The sequence below is a fragment of the Erinaceus europaeus genome, chromosome 5 (genome assembly GCF_950295315.1).
Source record: "Erinaceus europaeus chromosome 5, mEriEur2.1, whole genome shotgun sequence".
Lineage (NCBI taxonomy): Eukaryota > Metazoa > Chordata > Mammalia > Eulipotyphla > Erinaceidae > Erinaceus > Erinaceus europaeus.
Window position 1 is genome coordinate 115,418,235 of NC_080166.1, and position 16,565 is coordinate 115,434,799.

General features: G+C 40.0%; 1 protein-coding gene and 1 long non-coding RNA gene across 8 annotated transcripts in view; one reads left to right on the forward strand and one right to left on the reverse strand.

Annotated features, from left to right (window-relative positions):
* LOC132538640 (uncharacterized) overlaps nucleotides 1–16,565 on the reverse strand; it is a 915,711-nt gene that overhangs the window by 576,468 nt on the left and 322,678 nt on the right. The gene's annotated exons all lie outside the window — the stretch shown is intronic.
* Nucleotides 1–16,565, forward strand: part of STARD13 (StAR related lipid transfer domain containing 13) — a 576,918-nt gene that overhangs the window by 443,899 nt on the left and 116,454 nt on the right. The window contains exon 1 of one of the 7 annotated variants that reach the window (XM_060191641.1): nucleotides 4,391–4,458. The exons of the other annotated variants lie outside the window; for them this stretch is intronic. Within the exon in view, the coding sequence (XP_060047624.1) occupies nucleotides 4,434–4,458 (25 nt within the window). The 5' untranslated portion in view covers nucleotides 4,391–4,433. Of the gene's footprint in view, nucleotides 1–4,390; nucleotides 4,459–16,565 lie in introns of those variants that run through there. 7 annotated transcript variants of the gene reach the window in all.

Below are 16,565 nucleotides of genomic sequence, written 5' to 3' on the forward strand. Positions count from 1 at the left end.
GGAAAACTCAGCCCTGGGTTACTCTGCTTTTTCCTCAGAAGATTAATTCTGTTCCTGAATTCTCTGATGCACTCACTTCTGAGTTAGGTGAAGCATTTTCTTCCCCCTAGAAACAATGGTTTGTGTGTCTTGGGGGGGAAACTACAGTTGGAATCTAATGCTTCCAAAGGATTCAAACAAGGTTTAGTTGCCCTGGAAACCAGGTTCTTTCCTGATTGTTATTCACATTTTTTTGTATGAGATCAGTAGCACCTGAATCTCATGACAGTAAAGGCCGCATTGAAACTCAAACTGTGTGTGACATTTTAAAGCCATCCTAGCTGCTCAAAAGAAACCACACGGCGTACAGTGTTAGAAATATTAGGTCTTTGCTTCCATCACAAGTGTGTGTGTGTGTGTGTGTGCGTGTGCGTGTGCGTGTGCGTGTGCATGTGCGTGTGCGCGCGCGCACGCACGCATGTTTTGATGGAAAAGAAAATCTGTATTTCTTAAAAGCTAAGATTTTTTAATAAGTTCTGAAGTCACTGAAGCTTGGAGCCGGCTGAGACAGTTCTCATTCTGTGCTGATGTTCCTGTGTTGGGATTACTAAGAACATTATAGTAGAGTAGCTAATCTTTTGTGGCCAGTGCTGCTTGCCTGTGTTGATAAGTATGATTAACAACTTTAAAAGTCAAATACATTAGCAAATGCCTTATAGCTGCCAGGAATGCTCATGGCCACCCACGCTTTACAGCAAAATGAGAAACAAGTTCAGGAACCTAGGATTCCTGAACCTTCTAGATAAGTATGCCTCCAAGTTTGGTTTTTAAAGTTGGTTGCAATCTTGCTAGAAAGCAGTCAGTCAGATATGAACCAAAAAAAATGGAATATGCTTTTGGTTTTTTGGTTTGCAGGGTTGTAAAAAAATGATGCTTGTTATAGTTTCAGAACCTACTTTAGGTCTACTTTATCTTTTTTCTTTTTCCTGAAATTTCAAAATGAACTTTTAAGGTAATACTAGATTTTTTAAAAAGAAATTTCACTGCACAATTTAGTTTTTGACTCTAACTTCCAATAAAAAGTCAAAAACTCCATGTTCCACACAAATAAATGAGATGATGGTAGGTGACATAACACTTAAAACCATGGCATAAGTCCAATTCAGAAAGTGAGCAGTATGGCTTGCCATGTGGCCAAGGGCTTTCTTCCAAACTGAGGCTTCACTGTTGATGTCCATTAGCATCATCACTGAAGCAGGCCTCTGTGCTAAGTGTCATGCTGAGAAATTCTGGACTCCTCTGCCCACAAGTAAGAAGAAAACCAGTAGACATTTAAACCGGTATAAGATTTGATATTTTCAAGTCTACAGTTAACAGATGTAATAGTGAAAGGAAGAGACAAGCAGAGAATTAGGTAGATAATCCTGAAGAATGGTAGTGCCTAGTGCCAAGAGGCAAATTCATTCCTGTCAAATTGTCATGAACACAGTGCCAGACACTGGCACCTGCCCAGCAGGTAGTTTAAACTTTCTGCCTTACTGTTGACTCTGCTCTGGAGCTGCTGAATGCCAGAACTTCACATACCTTCCCCACCAGGAGAGAGTCAGAGTAGATTCCATTCCTTGGCAACAGAAATCATGAGCCAGCTTTCCAGAGCCCTGGGTTTATAAGATGCTGATGGGATGTAAATTTTCTGTAGTGTTCACATCCTTCTAAGTTAGTTGTGAACACAGTTGTTCTTGTGCAGCATTATTTTGTTTTCTCTTCCTTGAGTATATCCCAGTGCAGGACTGAATTGACTTTTTCCTGTGACCTCCCACATTTCAGTCAGTCTGTTTCTCTGTTTCTCTCTCTCTCTCTCTCTCTCTCTCTCTGCATCTCTCCATCTCCCTCCCCTAGGTAATATATGCCTGAAGTTTTAGAATCTCTCCATCTCCCTCCCCTAGGTAATATATGCCTGAAGTTTTAGGATCTTACAAGTATTTAAGTGGAAATTCGATATGTACAGAAGAACATCCACATTGATAAAGTAGTGCTGACATTTTCAAAGTGTACCCTGATGTGGAATTAAGTTCTTATCATGTGAAGTCCATGTATAGCTGTCATTACTCCTGTGGCTTGTTTTTAGAGTTTTTGTGCAGCAGATGTGCTGGCAGCATTCTCTTATATAATCTTTTTAGATAAGGAAAGCTCAAAAAGCCAGGGTCAGTAGTTCAAGTAGACAAGCCAATTACCTTGATTTGCTTGAAAATAAGAACATACCAGGGATGCATCCCATAAGTGGCCCAGTGGCTGGAGCACTGAACTTAAAAGCATGAGCTCTGGGGTTCAATCTCTGGATCTCTCTTTCTCTCTCTCACTCTCATAAATTTTTTTAAAAATTTAAAGAATACATGGGGTGGGGCAGTGATTCACCCCTGTTAACTGCATATAGTACTAAGTGCGAGGACCATGCAAGGATCCTGGTTCAAGCCCCCAGTTCCTCACCTGCAAGGGAGATGCTTCACAAGTGTTGAAGCAGGTTTGCAGGCATCTATCTTTCTCCCTCCCTCTCTCTACCCTCCCATCTGTCCTACCCAATAAAATGGAAAAAGGGTTGCCAGGAGCAGTGAATTCCTAGTACCAGCACTGAGCCAAAGCAGCAACCATGGAGGCAAAAATAAAAACAAAAACAAACAAAAAATCAGAGAAAGTAGTTTGCCTAAACCTAAAATATAGTGATTTCACAGACTTTTTCATTATAAATAATACCTACCAACAGCCAAAGTGAAACTTAATCATTTTGTAATGAAAGGTGCCTTTTTTCACTAGACAAAGAAGAGACACTGAGTACAATAGAGATATATGGTAGAGTGTTATATTTGGTTAGGAATGTTAAATGCTAGGAATGGGATTTGTGGAAAGTTTGTTTTCAGAGAAAAATATAAACATAGGTTTGCCTATTTTCTACACTGTCTGGAATATGTGCAACTAAAATGGTATTGGAAACACACATAGTGGTATCCTGAGAACCTGAGAAAACCTAAGTAGCAGCTTGGAAATAGGTTCCTTGACACTGCACACTGTGCTGTGGGAAGTCCCAGAGCCTCACTGTGCCTATCTGCCTTCTTGTGCTAGGAATGGAATATTAAAAAAAAAAAAAAAAAAAGCCACTTCATTTATTGGATAGAGACAGCCAGAAATTGGGGGGGGGGGGGCGGGGGGAGAGAGACAGCTAGAATCTGCAGCCATGCTTCACCACTCATGGAGCTTTCCTTCTGCAGGTGGGAATCAGGGGCTCAAACCCAAGTCCTTGTACACTGTAACGTGCACTCAACCAGGTGTGCCAACACTTGGCCCCTGCTAGAAATGGTTTCCTTGTAGATGTGCTCAGGCAACCCAGTATGCAAATCTGAAAGTTCCACATTCTTTTGCTGTAAGTGGGAATAATTCAGCAGCAGAAGGCGAGCTACTCTGAATGCTTGTGGATGTGCACAGGGGAAGTCTGTCATTTGCCACAAATGGAACTGCCTCATAAAGGAATTGAATCTTGCCCAATGAATTATTGTGTTTATGAGTTTGCATAGTCTCCATTCATTCATCTGTTGGAAAGAAATAAAAGACACAGGTGTCTCAGATTCTGATGAATGGGTGTCCCCCCAGAAAGATGCAGACATATTTCCCACACCATTCTGGGATTAGAACAAAACTAGTCTCCTTGGTGCTAGGCTTTTGACCACAATAGTCACTTGGGTTCCACTGGTTATGTTAGAGGCATTCCTATCCATTCATATAAAGATCTCCAAATCATATTGTGAAGTAAACTAGAATTTTGGGGATCTGGCTGTGCTTAGCTGAGCATGCACATTTTCATATGGGAGGACCCTGATTTGAGTCCTGCTCCCACTTGTAGAGGGCTGCATTTCACTAATGATGAAGCAGGACTGTAAGTCTCACTCTCACTCTCTACCCCACCAGATCAGTTTCTCTCTGACCTATAGAAAAAAGGGGGAGGGGAATGGCTACTGGGTGACATGGATTCATAGTGCTGGCACTGAGGCCCAGTTACAACCTTGGTGGCAATAATTTCATTTATGTAAAAAGAATTATGTGATTATGCAACATGAACATCGACATACATTAATAGATACATATTTATATATTTTGCATATGTAACATACATACAAACCTTTTATATATAAATCTATAAGATAGACACTAAACTAACAGTGATTGCTTTTAGAAAGAGAAATAGAGTTGGGACTCTATTTGACAGTAAAAATGGACTTTTGTTTTCATTTCTATGGATATTATTTGATGTAGCATACATACACATATACATCTCCAGGGTTTAAATGCTCCATATTGACTTTTTCAGATGGCAAGAGACAGACACATACAGAGAGGGAAAGGCATCACAGCACTGAAGCTTCCTCCAATGTGGTGGGCTCCATGTTTGAACCTGGCTCACATGAATGACTAAACTAGCACACTGTCCAGGTGAGCTATTTTGCCAGTCCTGTAAACAAAATATTTTAAATAGAATCATCTTTTAGATTACTTCACTATGTTTAAGCTATGTCAGATAGTCTTTACTTTCACTTTGTGAATAAACTCATCACTCAAAGTTAAAATCATAATTTTAATTTTTTATTACATTAAATTATCTTTTTTTAAAATTTTTTATTTAAGAAAGGATTAGTGAACAAAAGCATAAGGTAGGAGGGGTACAACTCCACACAATTCCCAACACCCAATCCCCATAACCCACCCCCTCCCATGGTAGCTTTCCCATTCTCTACCCCTCTGGGAGCATGGACCCAGGGTCCTTGAGGGTTGCAGAAGGTAGAAGGTCTGGCTTCTGTAATTGCTTCCCCGCTGAACATGGGCGTTGACTGGTCGGTCCATACCCCCAGTCTGCCTCTCTCTTTCCCTAGTAGGGTGTGACTCTGGGGAAGCTGAGCTCCAGGACACATTGGTGGGGTCTTCAATCCAGGGAAGCCTAGCCAGCATCCTGGTGGCATCTGGAACCTGGTGATTGAAAAGAGAGTTAACATATGAAGCCAAACAATTTGTTGAGCAATCATGGATCCCAAGCTTGGAATAGTGGAGAGAAAGTGTTAGGGGGGTACTCACTGCAAACTCTAGTGTACTTCTGCTTTCAGGTATATATTTTGCAGTAGTTTATGGATACGTGTGCACATAAGCTCTCTCTCACAGAAACTGGTGTATATCTAGGTTATGGGACTTTGTTGGAAAGTGAACTACCTGAGATGAAATTAGAGTGTACTATTAAAGGAAAGGTCTCACTCGAGTAATGAAGCTGAAGGGTTGTCATTCCACACGTGAAGTCTCTGGATACATTCTGAGGTGAAGCATGTTGAGGTAGCAATCGTTGCTTTGGTTAGGTTGTGATCGGCAGATGCAATGTTATTTGGTTTGGATTGGGAGATGCATACGGGAAAGTGGGCCCTATCCAAGGGTTCCAGGACTGGGGGAGTAGGGGCTCTATAGTGAAGATGTGAGGTTCCTGCTGTCTTAGGGTTCAAAAAGACAATCAATAGTTAATATTATCATCACATTATTTGTTAATTGGGTTAACTTTGAAAAGTCCCTTTGTTATGGTTTGCTGTACAGTACCCAGTATCTTGTATATAGCTGTGCTATTGGAAGCTTCTAATCTACTTGGTCTAGGCTTTTGAGAGAGTCCGCATATCAAATACATAGCCTATCTATTAAAAAGATTCAGTTTGTCTTTTGAGAAACTTTGAGACATACAATTGATTTCCCCCTCTCATATTAATTAGCTCCTGATTTATATGTCTACATTTTGCTAGGAGTGTACATAAACACCATTCCCACCACCAAAGGACTGTGACCCATCCCTCCCGCCCACTCCCACCCCCCACTGGCCCAGGAAGCTACATGCCTACCCCTCACCACTGGGTTTTTACTTTGGTGCCCTACTTACAATTTGATCAGGTCCTGCTTTTAGTTTCCCTTTCAGATCTTCTTAGTCAGCTTCTGTTGATGAGTGGGATCATCCCATACTCATCTTTATCTTTCTGACTTAGTTCACTTAACATAATTCCTTCTAGCTCTGTCCAAGATGGGTCAGAGAGGGTGGGTTCATTGTTCTTGATAGCTGCATAGTATTCCATTGTGTATATATACCACAGCTTTCTCAGCCACTCATCTGTTGTTGGGCACCTGGGTTGCTTCCAGGTTTTAGCTATTATGAATTGTGCTGCTATGAACATAGGAGTACACACCTCTTTTTGGTTGGGTGTTATGGAGTCCTTGGGGTATAACCCCAGGAGAGGAATTATTGGGTCATATGGAAGGTCCATGTCTAGCCTTCTGAGAGTAGTTTTCCAGACTGCTCTCCACAGAGGCTGTACCAATTTACATTCCCACCAGCAATGTAAAAGGGTTCCTCTGTCCCCACATCCTCTCCAGCATTTGTTGCTGCTGTCCTTTTTGATGTATGCCATTCTTACAGGAGTGAGGTGGTATCTTAGTGTTGTCTTGATTTGCATTTCTCTGATAATCAGTGACTTAGAGCAGTTTTTCATATGTTTGTTAGCCTTTTGGATCTCCTCTGAGGTGAATGTTTTGTTCATTTCCTCTGCCCATTTTTGGATGGGGTCATTTGCTTTTTTGGTGCTAAGTTTGCTGAGCTCTTTATATATTTTGGTGATTAGTTTCTTGTCTGATGTCTGGCATGTGAAGATCTTCTCCCATTCTGTGAGGGGTCTCTCTGTTTGTTTAATAGTTTCTTTGGATGTGCAGAAGCTTTTCAATTTGATGTAGTCCCATTGGTTTGTTTCTGCTTTGGTCTTCCTTGCAACTGGGTTTGATTCATCAAAGATGTCCTTGAGGTGTATGTGGGAAAGTGTTTTACCAATGTTTTCCTCTAAGTATTTGATTGTTTCTGGTCTGACATCTAGGTCTTTGATCCATTTGGAGTTGATTTTTGTTTCTGGTGAGATAAAGTGGTTCAATTTCATTCTTCTGCATGTTTCAACCCAGTTTTCCCAGCACCATTTATTGAAGAGAGCCTCCTTTTTCCATTTAATCCTTTGGGCCCCCTTATCAAAGATTAGATGCCCATAGGTGTTGGGATTTACTTCTGGGCTTTCAATTCTGTTCCACTGGTCTGTGTGCCTATTTTTGTTCCAGTACCATGCTGTTTTGATGATGATGGCTTTATAATATAGTTTAAGGTCTGGGAGTGTGATGCCTCCATTTCTGTTTCTTTTCCTTAAGATGGTTTTGGCAATTCTAGGTGTTTTCAGGTTCCAGATAAATGATTGTAGTGTTTGTTCTATTCTCTTAAAGAAGCCTGGTGGAACTTTGATGGGTATTGCATTAAATTTGTATATGGCTCTGGGGAGAATATTCATTTTGATGATATTTATTCTTCCAATCCATGAGCATGGGATATCTTTCCATTTCTTGGTATCAGTTTCTATGTCCTTGAGTAGCGACTCATAGTTTTCAGCATACAAGTCTTTCACTTCTTTGGTCAACTTTATTCCTAGGTATTTGATTGATTTTGCTGAAACAGTAAATGGGAGTGATTTCTGGATGTCTTCTTCTTCAGATTTAGTGTTTGCATAAAGAAATGCCACTGATTTTTGTACATTGATTTTGTAGCCTGATACCTTGATATATTGCCTAACAACTTCCAGTAATTTTCTACTGGATTCTTTAGGTCTTTCTATGTATACTATCATATCATCTGCAAATAGTGAGAGCTTGACTTCTTCCCTTCCAATCTGTATCCCTTTGATTTCTTTCTCTTGCCTGATTGCTATGGCAAGAACTTCCAATACTATGTTGAAGAGTAACGGTGACAGTGGACAGCCCTGTCTAGTCCCCGATCTGAGGGGGAATGCTTTCAGCTTCTCTCCATTGAGTATGATGTTGGCTGTAGGTTTGCTATATATAGACTCCACTATCTTGAGGAATTTCCCATCTATTCCCATTTTCTGTAGAGTTTTGAGCATGAATGGGTGTTGCATTTTGTCAAAGGCTTTTTCTGCATCTATTGAGATAATCATGTGGTTTTTGGCTTTGCTTTTATTGATGTGATGAATGACATTGATTGATTTACGGATGTTGAACCAGCCTTGCATTCCTGGTATGAATCCTACTTGGTCATGATGAACAATCTTTTTGATGTGTTGCTGTATCCGGTTGGCCAAGATCTTGTTTAATATTTTGGCATCTATGTTCATCAGAGATATTGGTCTGTAGTTTTCCTTTTTTGTTCTGTCCCTATCAGCTTTTGGTATCAGGGTGATGTTGGCTTCATAAAAGGTGGAAGGGAGTATTCCTGTTTCTTCAATCTTATGGAATAGCTTAAGAAGATGGGTATTAACTGTTTCCTGAAATTTTTGTAGAATTCATTTGTGAAGCCATCTGGTCCAGGACTTTTGTTGTTGGGGAGATTCTTAATAACGGTTTCAATTTCTTTGTCTTTGATTGGTGCATTTAGATTTTGTAGTTCTTCTTGGTTCAGTTTTGGAAGTGCATAGGTTTCTAGGAATTGTTCCATTTCTTCCAGATTCTCTAGCTTGGTGGCATATAGTTCTTTATAGAAGTTTTGCAGAATTCTCTGGATTTCTGTGGTGTCAGTTGTGATATCTCCTGCATCGTTTACAATTCTATTAATTTGAGTCTTCTCTCTTTTTTGTTTGGTGAGTCTGGCTAGGGATTTGTCAATTTTGTTTAATCTCTCAAAGAACCAACATTTGGCTTCATTGATCTTTTGTATGGTTCTTTTATTTTCGATGTTGTTTATTTCTGCTCTAACTTTAGTGATTTCTGTCCTTCTGGTTGCTTTAGGGTTCCTTTGTTCCTCTTCCTCTAAGTCCTTGAGGTGTGTAGTAAGGTCGTTCATTTGGGCTTCTTCTTGGTGTTTAATGTGTGATTGTATAGCTATAAGTTTCCCTCTCAGTACTGCTTTCGCTGTGTCCCAAATATTTTGATAGGTTGTGTCTTCATTTTCATTAGTTTCCAGGAACATTTGAATTTCCTGTTTGACTGAGTCTCTGACCCAGTGGTTCTTAAGGAGCATGTTGTTTAGTTTCCAAATTCTATGTCTTTTAATAATTTTCCGTTTGTTGTTAAAAGTTAGTTTTACTCCACTGTGGTCTGAGAAGATACTTGGGATGATTTCAATGCTCTTGAATTTATTGATGCTGTCTTTGTGGCCTAACATGTGGTCTATCCTTGAGTATGTGTTGTGTGGATTTGAAAAGAAGGTGTATTCCAGTTTTTTGGGGTGGAGGAGTCTGAAAATGTCCAAGAGGTCTAGTCTGTCAATCTCTTCATTCAATTCTCTTGTATCTTTATTGGTTCTCTGCTTTGTTGATCTGTCTAAGAGTGAGAGTGGGGTATTGAAGTCTCCCACTATTATTGTATTACTATTGATGTATTTTTGAAATTCTTTCAATAGGTGTTTAATGTATATAGATGGTCCCTTGTTGGGTGCATAGATGTTAATAATTGTTAAGTCTTCTTGGCTGATTGATCCTCTAATCATTATGTAATGTCCTTGCCTATCTTTTATTACTTTATTTAATTTAAAATCTATCATGTCTGAGATGAGAATGGCTGTTCCTGCCCTTTTTTGTGGACCGTTAGCCTGTATGATAGTTTTCCATCCTTTCAGTTTAAGTCTGTGTTTATCTTGTTGTGACAGATGGGATTCTTGCAAGCAGCATATGGTTGGGTTATGTTTTCTGATCCATCCCCCCACCCTGTGCCTTTTGATGGGTGAGTTTAAGCCATTGACATTTATTGATATTATGGATTTAATGTATTGTAGTGCCATTGTTCTAAAAAACGATTTGTTTACTCTGATATATTACAAGTATTATAGTGATGTTCTTGTTTATAAGAGGTCTTTTAGTACCTCTTTCAGGGCCGGCTTGGTGATAGTTGCCTCCTTTAACTGTTGTTTGTCTAAGAAGGTTTTGATCCCTCCATCTAGCTTGAATGAAAGTCTAGCAGGATATATTATCCTTGGTTGAAACCCTTTTTCATTCAGGGCTCGATAGATATCTTGCCACTCCCTTCTGGCTTTTAGAGTTTGAGTTGAGAAATCTGCAGAAAGTCTTATGGGTTTTCCCCTGTATGTGACTTTTTGTTTCTCTCTTGCAGCCTTTAGGATCCTTTCTTTATCATTACTTCTTCTCATTGTGACTATGATGTGTCTTGGTGTTTTCAGGTCTGGGTTGATTCTGTTTGGTACTCTCTGGGCCTCTTGCACCTTGATATCCTTTCTGTTATTCAGGTCTGGGAAATTTTCTTGTATTATTTCCTCTAGAATGTTTGCTTCCCCTTCCTCTCTTTCTTCCTCTGGCAGGCCAATTATACGAATGTTACTTCTTTTGAGATCATCCCATATGTCTCTGTTGTTGTTTTCAGTGTCTCTCAATCTCTTTTTAAGCTCTTTCACCTCTTTCTTAGTTTTCTCTAACTCATCCTCTGTCTGACTAATTCTGTTTTCTGCTTCTGTTAGTTTGCTTTCCCTTGCCTCAGCTTCTTTCTTCATTACAGCTATTTCAGCTTTCAGTTCTCTAATTGTCTCAAGATAATCAGTATTTTCCTTGGGGGTCTCTACTGTTGTTTCCCTAACACTGCCATTCCTTTCCTCCAATGTTGTTTTCATTTCTGTGATTAATAAGTTTTTAATTAATTATTTTAATTAATTTTATATTTTTATTTAATTAATTTATTAATTTAATTAATTAATTAATTAATTAAATTATATTTTATTTATTTAATTAATTTATTTAATTAACTTATAATTAATAAGTTTTTAATTAATTATTGCTTGCATACTTTTCTTATCTATGGTTACTTCTGACTGATTTGTGGTTTCTTCTGGGCTCTTGTCTTCATTCATTGGGGTAGCAGTTTTATTTGTTTTTAATCTACCCATTTTTTTTTATTTATGTGTTTCTCTCTCTCTTTTTTTTTTTAATGCTCTGTTGTTCCTCAGTTGTTGTGATTTGAGCACAAGTAACACTGTACTAAATACCTTTATGACAATTGCACTCACCAACCTCCGGAATTACAGTAGCAACTGAAGTAAGTATTGAAGGAGTTTAATCGTTACCAGTTAGCCAAAAAGTTTCTCCAGTCCGTGAAAAAACAGTAACCAAATCCCAGTGAAGAAAGAGAAAAGAAAGAGAGGATAGCAAGAATAGACAGTTATGCAAATCTACTATCCAGTGTATATTCTAGGGGTAACAAGAATATAAAGGGAACTAGAGCAGATATACACACATAGAGAGTCCACTCTGGGTCAGATTTCTTCCCCAAAGTAATTCACAAATTCAGAAAGGCAAAGAAGAAAGAAGTGTATGACAAGATAAAAATAATAATAATAATAAAAAAAGAGATAGAGAGAGATAAGAGAGAGAAAAGGGAGAAGATAAGAAGAAGGGTTGTAATTAAAGAGCAGTGCGAGGAACTTCCCAAATGTGTATCAGTGAGTTTAAAAAAAAACAAAAAACAAAAACCCTGTTTGGTGGTATGGGGTATCCTGCTAGTAGCTGGTCCCAGGCACTGCTTATGGGGGGGGGGGGCGGCGGGAAGGATGTATGCTTGAAAATTAAAAGGAAGAAAAAAGAATTTTTTTCCCCCTATTCTAATTCTTAACCCTAATTAAGTTATAGACACATCCTTGGTATGACCGCTATGGCCCCTTATTGGCTGGCCTGCTAAAGGCAGAAAATCCTATTGTTTACACGAGATGTGTCCGGAGCTCCAAGGCTAGCCGCTTCTCAGTCCGCCATCTTCCGGGAAACCCCTCCCTCCAGACTTTTTTAAAGGATTTCTCAAAAATGAAAACTAGCTCCAAATCCTTTGATCCAATGAGAGCTATATTCAAGAAGTCTTTGGATCTGCTCTCAGGGCCGAGGTGGACCCTGCAGACTCCCAAGAGAAAGCCCCCGAGCTAAAGTGCTCTCTCCGGTTCCTCTGCCCGCCGCGCTGTGCAACCGATGGAGGAGCCGCCTTCCTGGGCAGGCGGAGGACAATGTCCGGCGCACTCGCCTTGCCCAGCGCCCTGGGAATTCTGGAGCCCCGCTAGTCCGTGTCACCTTTACTCTAATTCTTAACCCAAATTAAATTGTACTCACTTTTTGGTGTCATCCCTTATTAACTGGCCTGCTAAAGGTAGAAAATCCTACCGTTGCCGACGATGCGGTCAGAGCGCTCGCTGTCAGCGACTTCTCAGTCCGCCATCTTCCTCTCCCCATTAAATTATCTTTTAATCATCAATATATTCACAGCATGTATGGTGTGTTTATTTCTAATTCATATATATATATGCCTCCAAGGTTATTGCTGGGGCTCAGTGCCTGCACTACTAACCAACCCACTGCTCCTGGAGGCCATTTTTCCCATTTTTGGTGCCATTGTTGTTGTTGGATAGGACAGAGAGAAATCGAGAGAGGAGGGGAAGACAGAGAAGGAGAGAGAAAGATAGAAAACTGCAGGCCTGCTTCACTACTTGTGAAGTGATCACCTTGCAGGTGGGGAGCCAGGGCCTCGAACCGGATTTATACCAGTCCTTTGGCTTCCTGCCATGTGCACGTAGCCTTCTGCGCTACTGCCTGGCCCCCTATTTCTAATTCTTTTTGCCAAGAAATTGATTTGTAAATCTAAACCAGATATAGCCAAATAAAATACTGTCCTAGACTCTTTGGCCAAGCAAATTTTGGGACTTTTGCTAGCCTGCTTAAATATCCCATTTGTTTTTGTTAGCAAACTAAAACGGTCAATCATAAATATTAGCTGCTGCTGCTACTCCTTCCCCTTCCCTTCCCTCCCCTTTCCCCCCTTTCCTCTTCTCCTTCTTCTTCCTTTCCCTCCTTTTCTTCTCCTCTTCCTCCTCCTCCTCCTCCTTGTTCTAAATAGTAGTAGCCAAACAAGTTTTGAGACTAAGGGATATAAATTACTTTTTCTAAACATAACAACTGTGTCATATTGATAACCTCATATTGGGTCACATCCTGTCAGATATATAGACATTAACAAGCAGACATACGTCCCCACATAAAAATGAATTCACGTGACCCATATGCAGTCTTAAAGAAGTTCTACTTTTCTTTCTCCATTTGTATACCTTCTGTAGAAGATTCCAATGAGATTTGAGTCAAACAAATAGATTCCAAAAACAGATTCTATCATTCTGGTCACCAGTACTGAGCAAGCAGAACCTTCCAGCAGTCATGCCTCAGTGAACTGAAATTATGCTGTTGGTCACACACAACTTTTAGATTATTTTTAGTAAGTAATGATCACCAGAGAGGTTTTCTGACAAAACAGAAACAAAAACAAACAAAAGAATCAACTGTTATGCCCAACACCTACGACTAAGTTATATCAAATAATATGTCTTGGACTGTATGTAGATTTAGGTCAGGACTTTGTGACCAAAGATATAGGGAAAGGTTTCTATCAGATTTTCACATTGAAAAAATTTAAGTCAGTGCATATTGTTTTAATCATGTTAATGTCAATGGTAATTATGTTCACCAAGTGAAACCTTTTTTTGACACTCAGAGTGCTAGCTTAGATTGTTGATGGAGAGATGGTACCCATGGGGCTTGTAATAGCTGATTGTGAAGTACAGGCTTCCTCCTTAGAATGCCAACTAGATCGTCTCTCAGACTTTGAATGCTTAGTTGGATGCTAGCACCACCTGGGTTATAGCTTAACCTAAATAATATATAATATCATAACCTAAATGCTCGAGTGTTTTAAAGTACATTATAGGTGCATACTGCAAAAATTACAGAAAATTCTGCTTCTTGAGTTGAAATTAATCAGATTCAATCCTTTGCATGTAGCTGAAATCACATTTTAAAATTCTAACGGGGGGTGGGGGAGGCAGGTGGTGGTATACCAAGTTAAGCACACACACTACCATGTGCAAGAACCTGGATTCAATCCCCCTGTTCCCCACATGTGTGTATGGGGGGGAATATGCTTTATGAACAGTGAAGTGGGTCTGCAGGAGTCTGTCTTGTTCTCCTACTATCTCCCCTCCTCAATTTCTCTGTGTCCTATCTAGTTAACAAAAAAAAAAAAAAAGGAAAAGAAAAAGAAAATGGAGAGGGTGGGAAGGGGAGAAAAAAATGGTCGCTGGGAATAGTGTTTTCCAAGTGCTGTAAAGATAACCCTGGGGGCAGGAAAAAAAAATTCTCACTGTGAGACTATAGATAATATGTATTTAATGTTTACGCCAAGTTCCAAGTCACTTACAGATATTAACTCAATCTTAACAAGAACTCCAGGAAGGAGTAATTAATCTATTCAACAATGGGGGAGCCCAAACAATTTCCCAAGGACAGATAGCTTCTCCTTGCATAATGAAGATTTGAAGCCAGGCAGGAGAGTTGGCATGGCTATGCAAAAAACTTTCATGCCTGGGGTTCAAAAGACTCTGAAATACCAGGTTCAATTCTCTCTGCCTCCATAAGCTAAAGTTGAACAATGCACTGGTGTTAAGCAAGCAAACAAACAAAATAAGTAGATAAATAAATAAGGATTTGAATCCAGACTTTGGAGGGGTGAAGTGCAATATTTTTGTTGCATGGAGGCAGAGCAAGCACACTCTTAACCATGAAGCCCTACTGTCTTCACCTGTTGGGAAATAGTGCTCTTTGTTACTTTGGAATCCTCCTCCCTTGAAGCAAAGCACTCCTCTACAGAGACTGTTTCCTCTGTGTGTTTCCTCTTTCTATGGAACTGATGAGAAATATAAAATAGTCAGTCCTGGCTACATGAGAAAAAGAGGGTATGACAGAGGGAGAGGGAGAGAGAGATAGGAAGAGAGAGAGAGAGAGAGAGATGAGACAGAGAGACAGAGAGAGAGAGAAAGAGAGAGAGAGAGAGAGAGGGAGAGGGAGAGGGAGAATAGACAAAATCCCCAAAGATTCTTCTGTAGTGTCCTTTTAGACAACACATGTCTGCTGTATACCCCCCGGGTCTATTAGTGAAGTCTGATACCACTTCTGAGAAGCTAGACTTTATTTTTTTAATTAGAATCACCCAAGACATATTATAATCACAAAAATCAGAGTTGATAATTGAAATACCAGTCCTTTGCTGAAGGACTGGCAAACACTAGAAGAAGAAGAAGCTGAAGGACTGCCAGGACCGAGTATAGCCCATCAGCCCTAATTGTTACCACTGTGCTTTGTTGTTGAACTTGCCCTGCATTTACTCCTGGGCATGGACATGGACGTTAGCCATAATTCTGAGCTGATTCCTTATGCTTCCAATTTAATTGCTTTTTTAAAATAGGCAATTTTAGATATCATACCACTTGCTTTGTCATCTGAAGGAATCCTAGAATATAAAAAACTAGGCCTAGGTTAGAGTTTTGCAATTGGTAGACATCCTCACCCCAAAGTGCTACAATCTTTCAGTGGGAGGAGGGGGAGATCACCCCCCCCCCCAAGCCATTTGCAAAGAAAATGAACTTTCCACTGGATTCAGTGAAGAACTGGGACTCTATTAGCAGTAAGGTGGCATCCGGACCTTCCTTCACATCTGCTGGATCTATAGCTGCCCTTGACTCGGCTTGCAAGGAGTTTATGCAGCAGCATTTGGAAAGCTTGCTTTTGTGAGCTATAAGCAAGGGCATGTGCCCCCATTTGGGAAGAATTTGCCCTAAAAACTCATGTATTTTCATTTAATGGAGTGTTTACAAACATCCTGGTTCTTGACTCACACTCATTGTCAGTGGGATAGCATTCTCTGGGGAGGAAGTGAGGAAAGGGAGGGGGATGTGAAGCAGAAGGCTGGACAAAATTTCCTCTCATTTCAGTGACCCAAAAAGCCTCTTCCTTTTCGTATCTCAGCCATATACATGTCATCACAGCCTTGAATATCTGACTTTCTGATTTCAAGCCTGGGCTTATCATAATCATTCATTCTGCCTGTCTTGGAGTGAATAATTCCTGGCTAGTTCAGTATCACAATCAGTCATTTACCCAACAGACTCCTGCCCTGAAGGGACTCATAGGCTAATGACAGATGGTAGTCCCAGTATTCTTTTGTGAGAATGTGGGAGGAGAACTAAGGTTTCAAACTTTAACCACTCAGGTACACTCGAACCCGTGCTGCCCACATAGCCCGTCTCACTGAAGAACTTGGATCTTCAAAATCTGAATTACTCCCCTCCTCAAATGCACTTTGCACCCTACACAGTATTCCAGGCATTTTTTTTTGTCTTTAGTTTCCCCCTTTCATAGGTTGTGGCATTTAGTTTGGTAACATCCTTGGCCAGATTAAGTATTTGTACTAGTTTAATATTCTCTTTGTTATTGAAAAACAACAACACAAACGTTTGTAATAATAACAACAAAGTACTTTTATCACCTTCATTTTACAGTCACCTGGGAGGTCTCCAGACCTTGCTCTGTGCCTTCCATGTTCGAGGATACTGCAAGAAACAGAACTGAGACTTGAATTCAGGTCTTCTGACTCTGAATCTTAGTTCAGCCTTCAAATGCCTGGCCTAATTTTAGTAAAACTCACATAAGCTATCTTCTCTGTATGTGTGGCCCTTC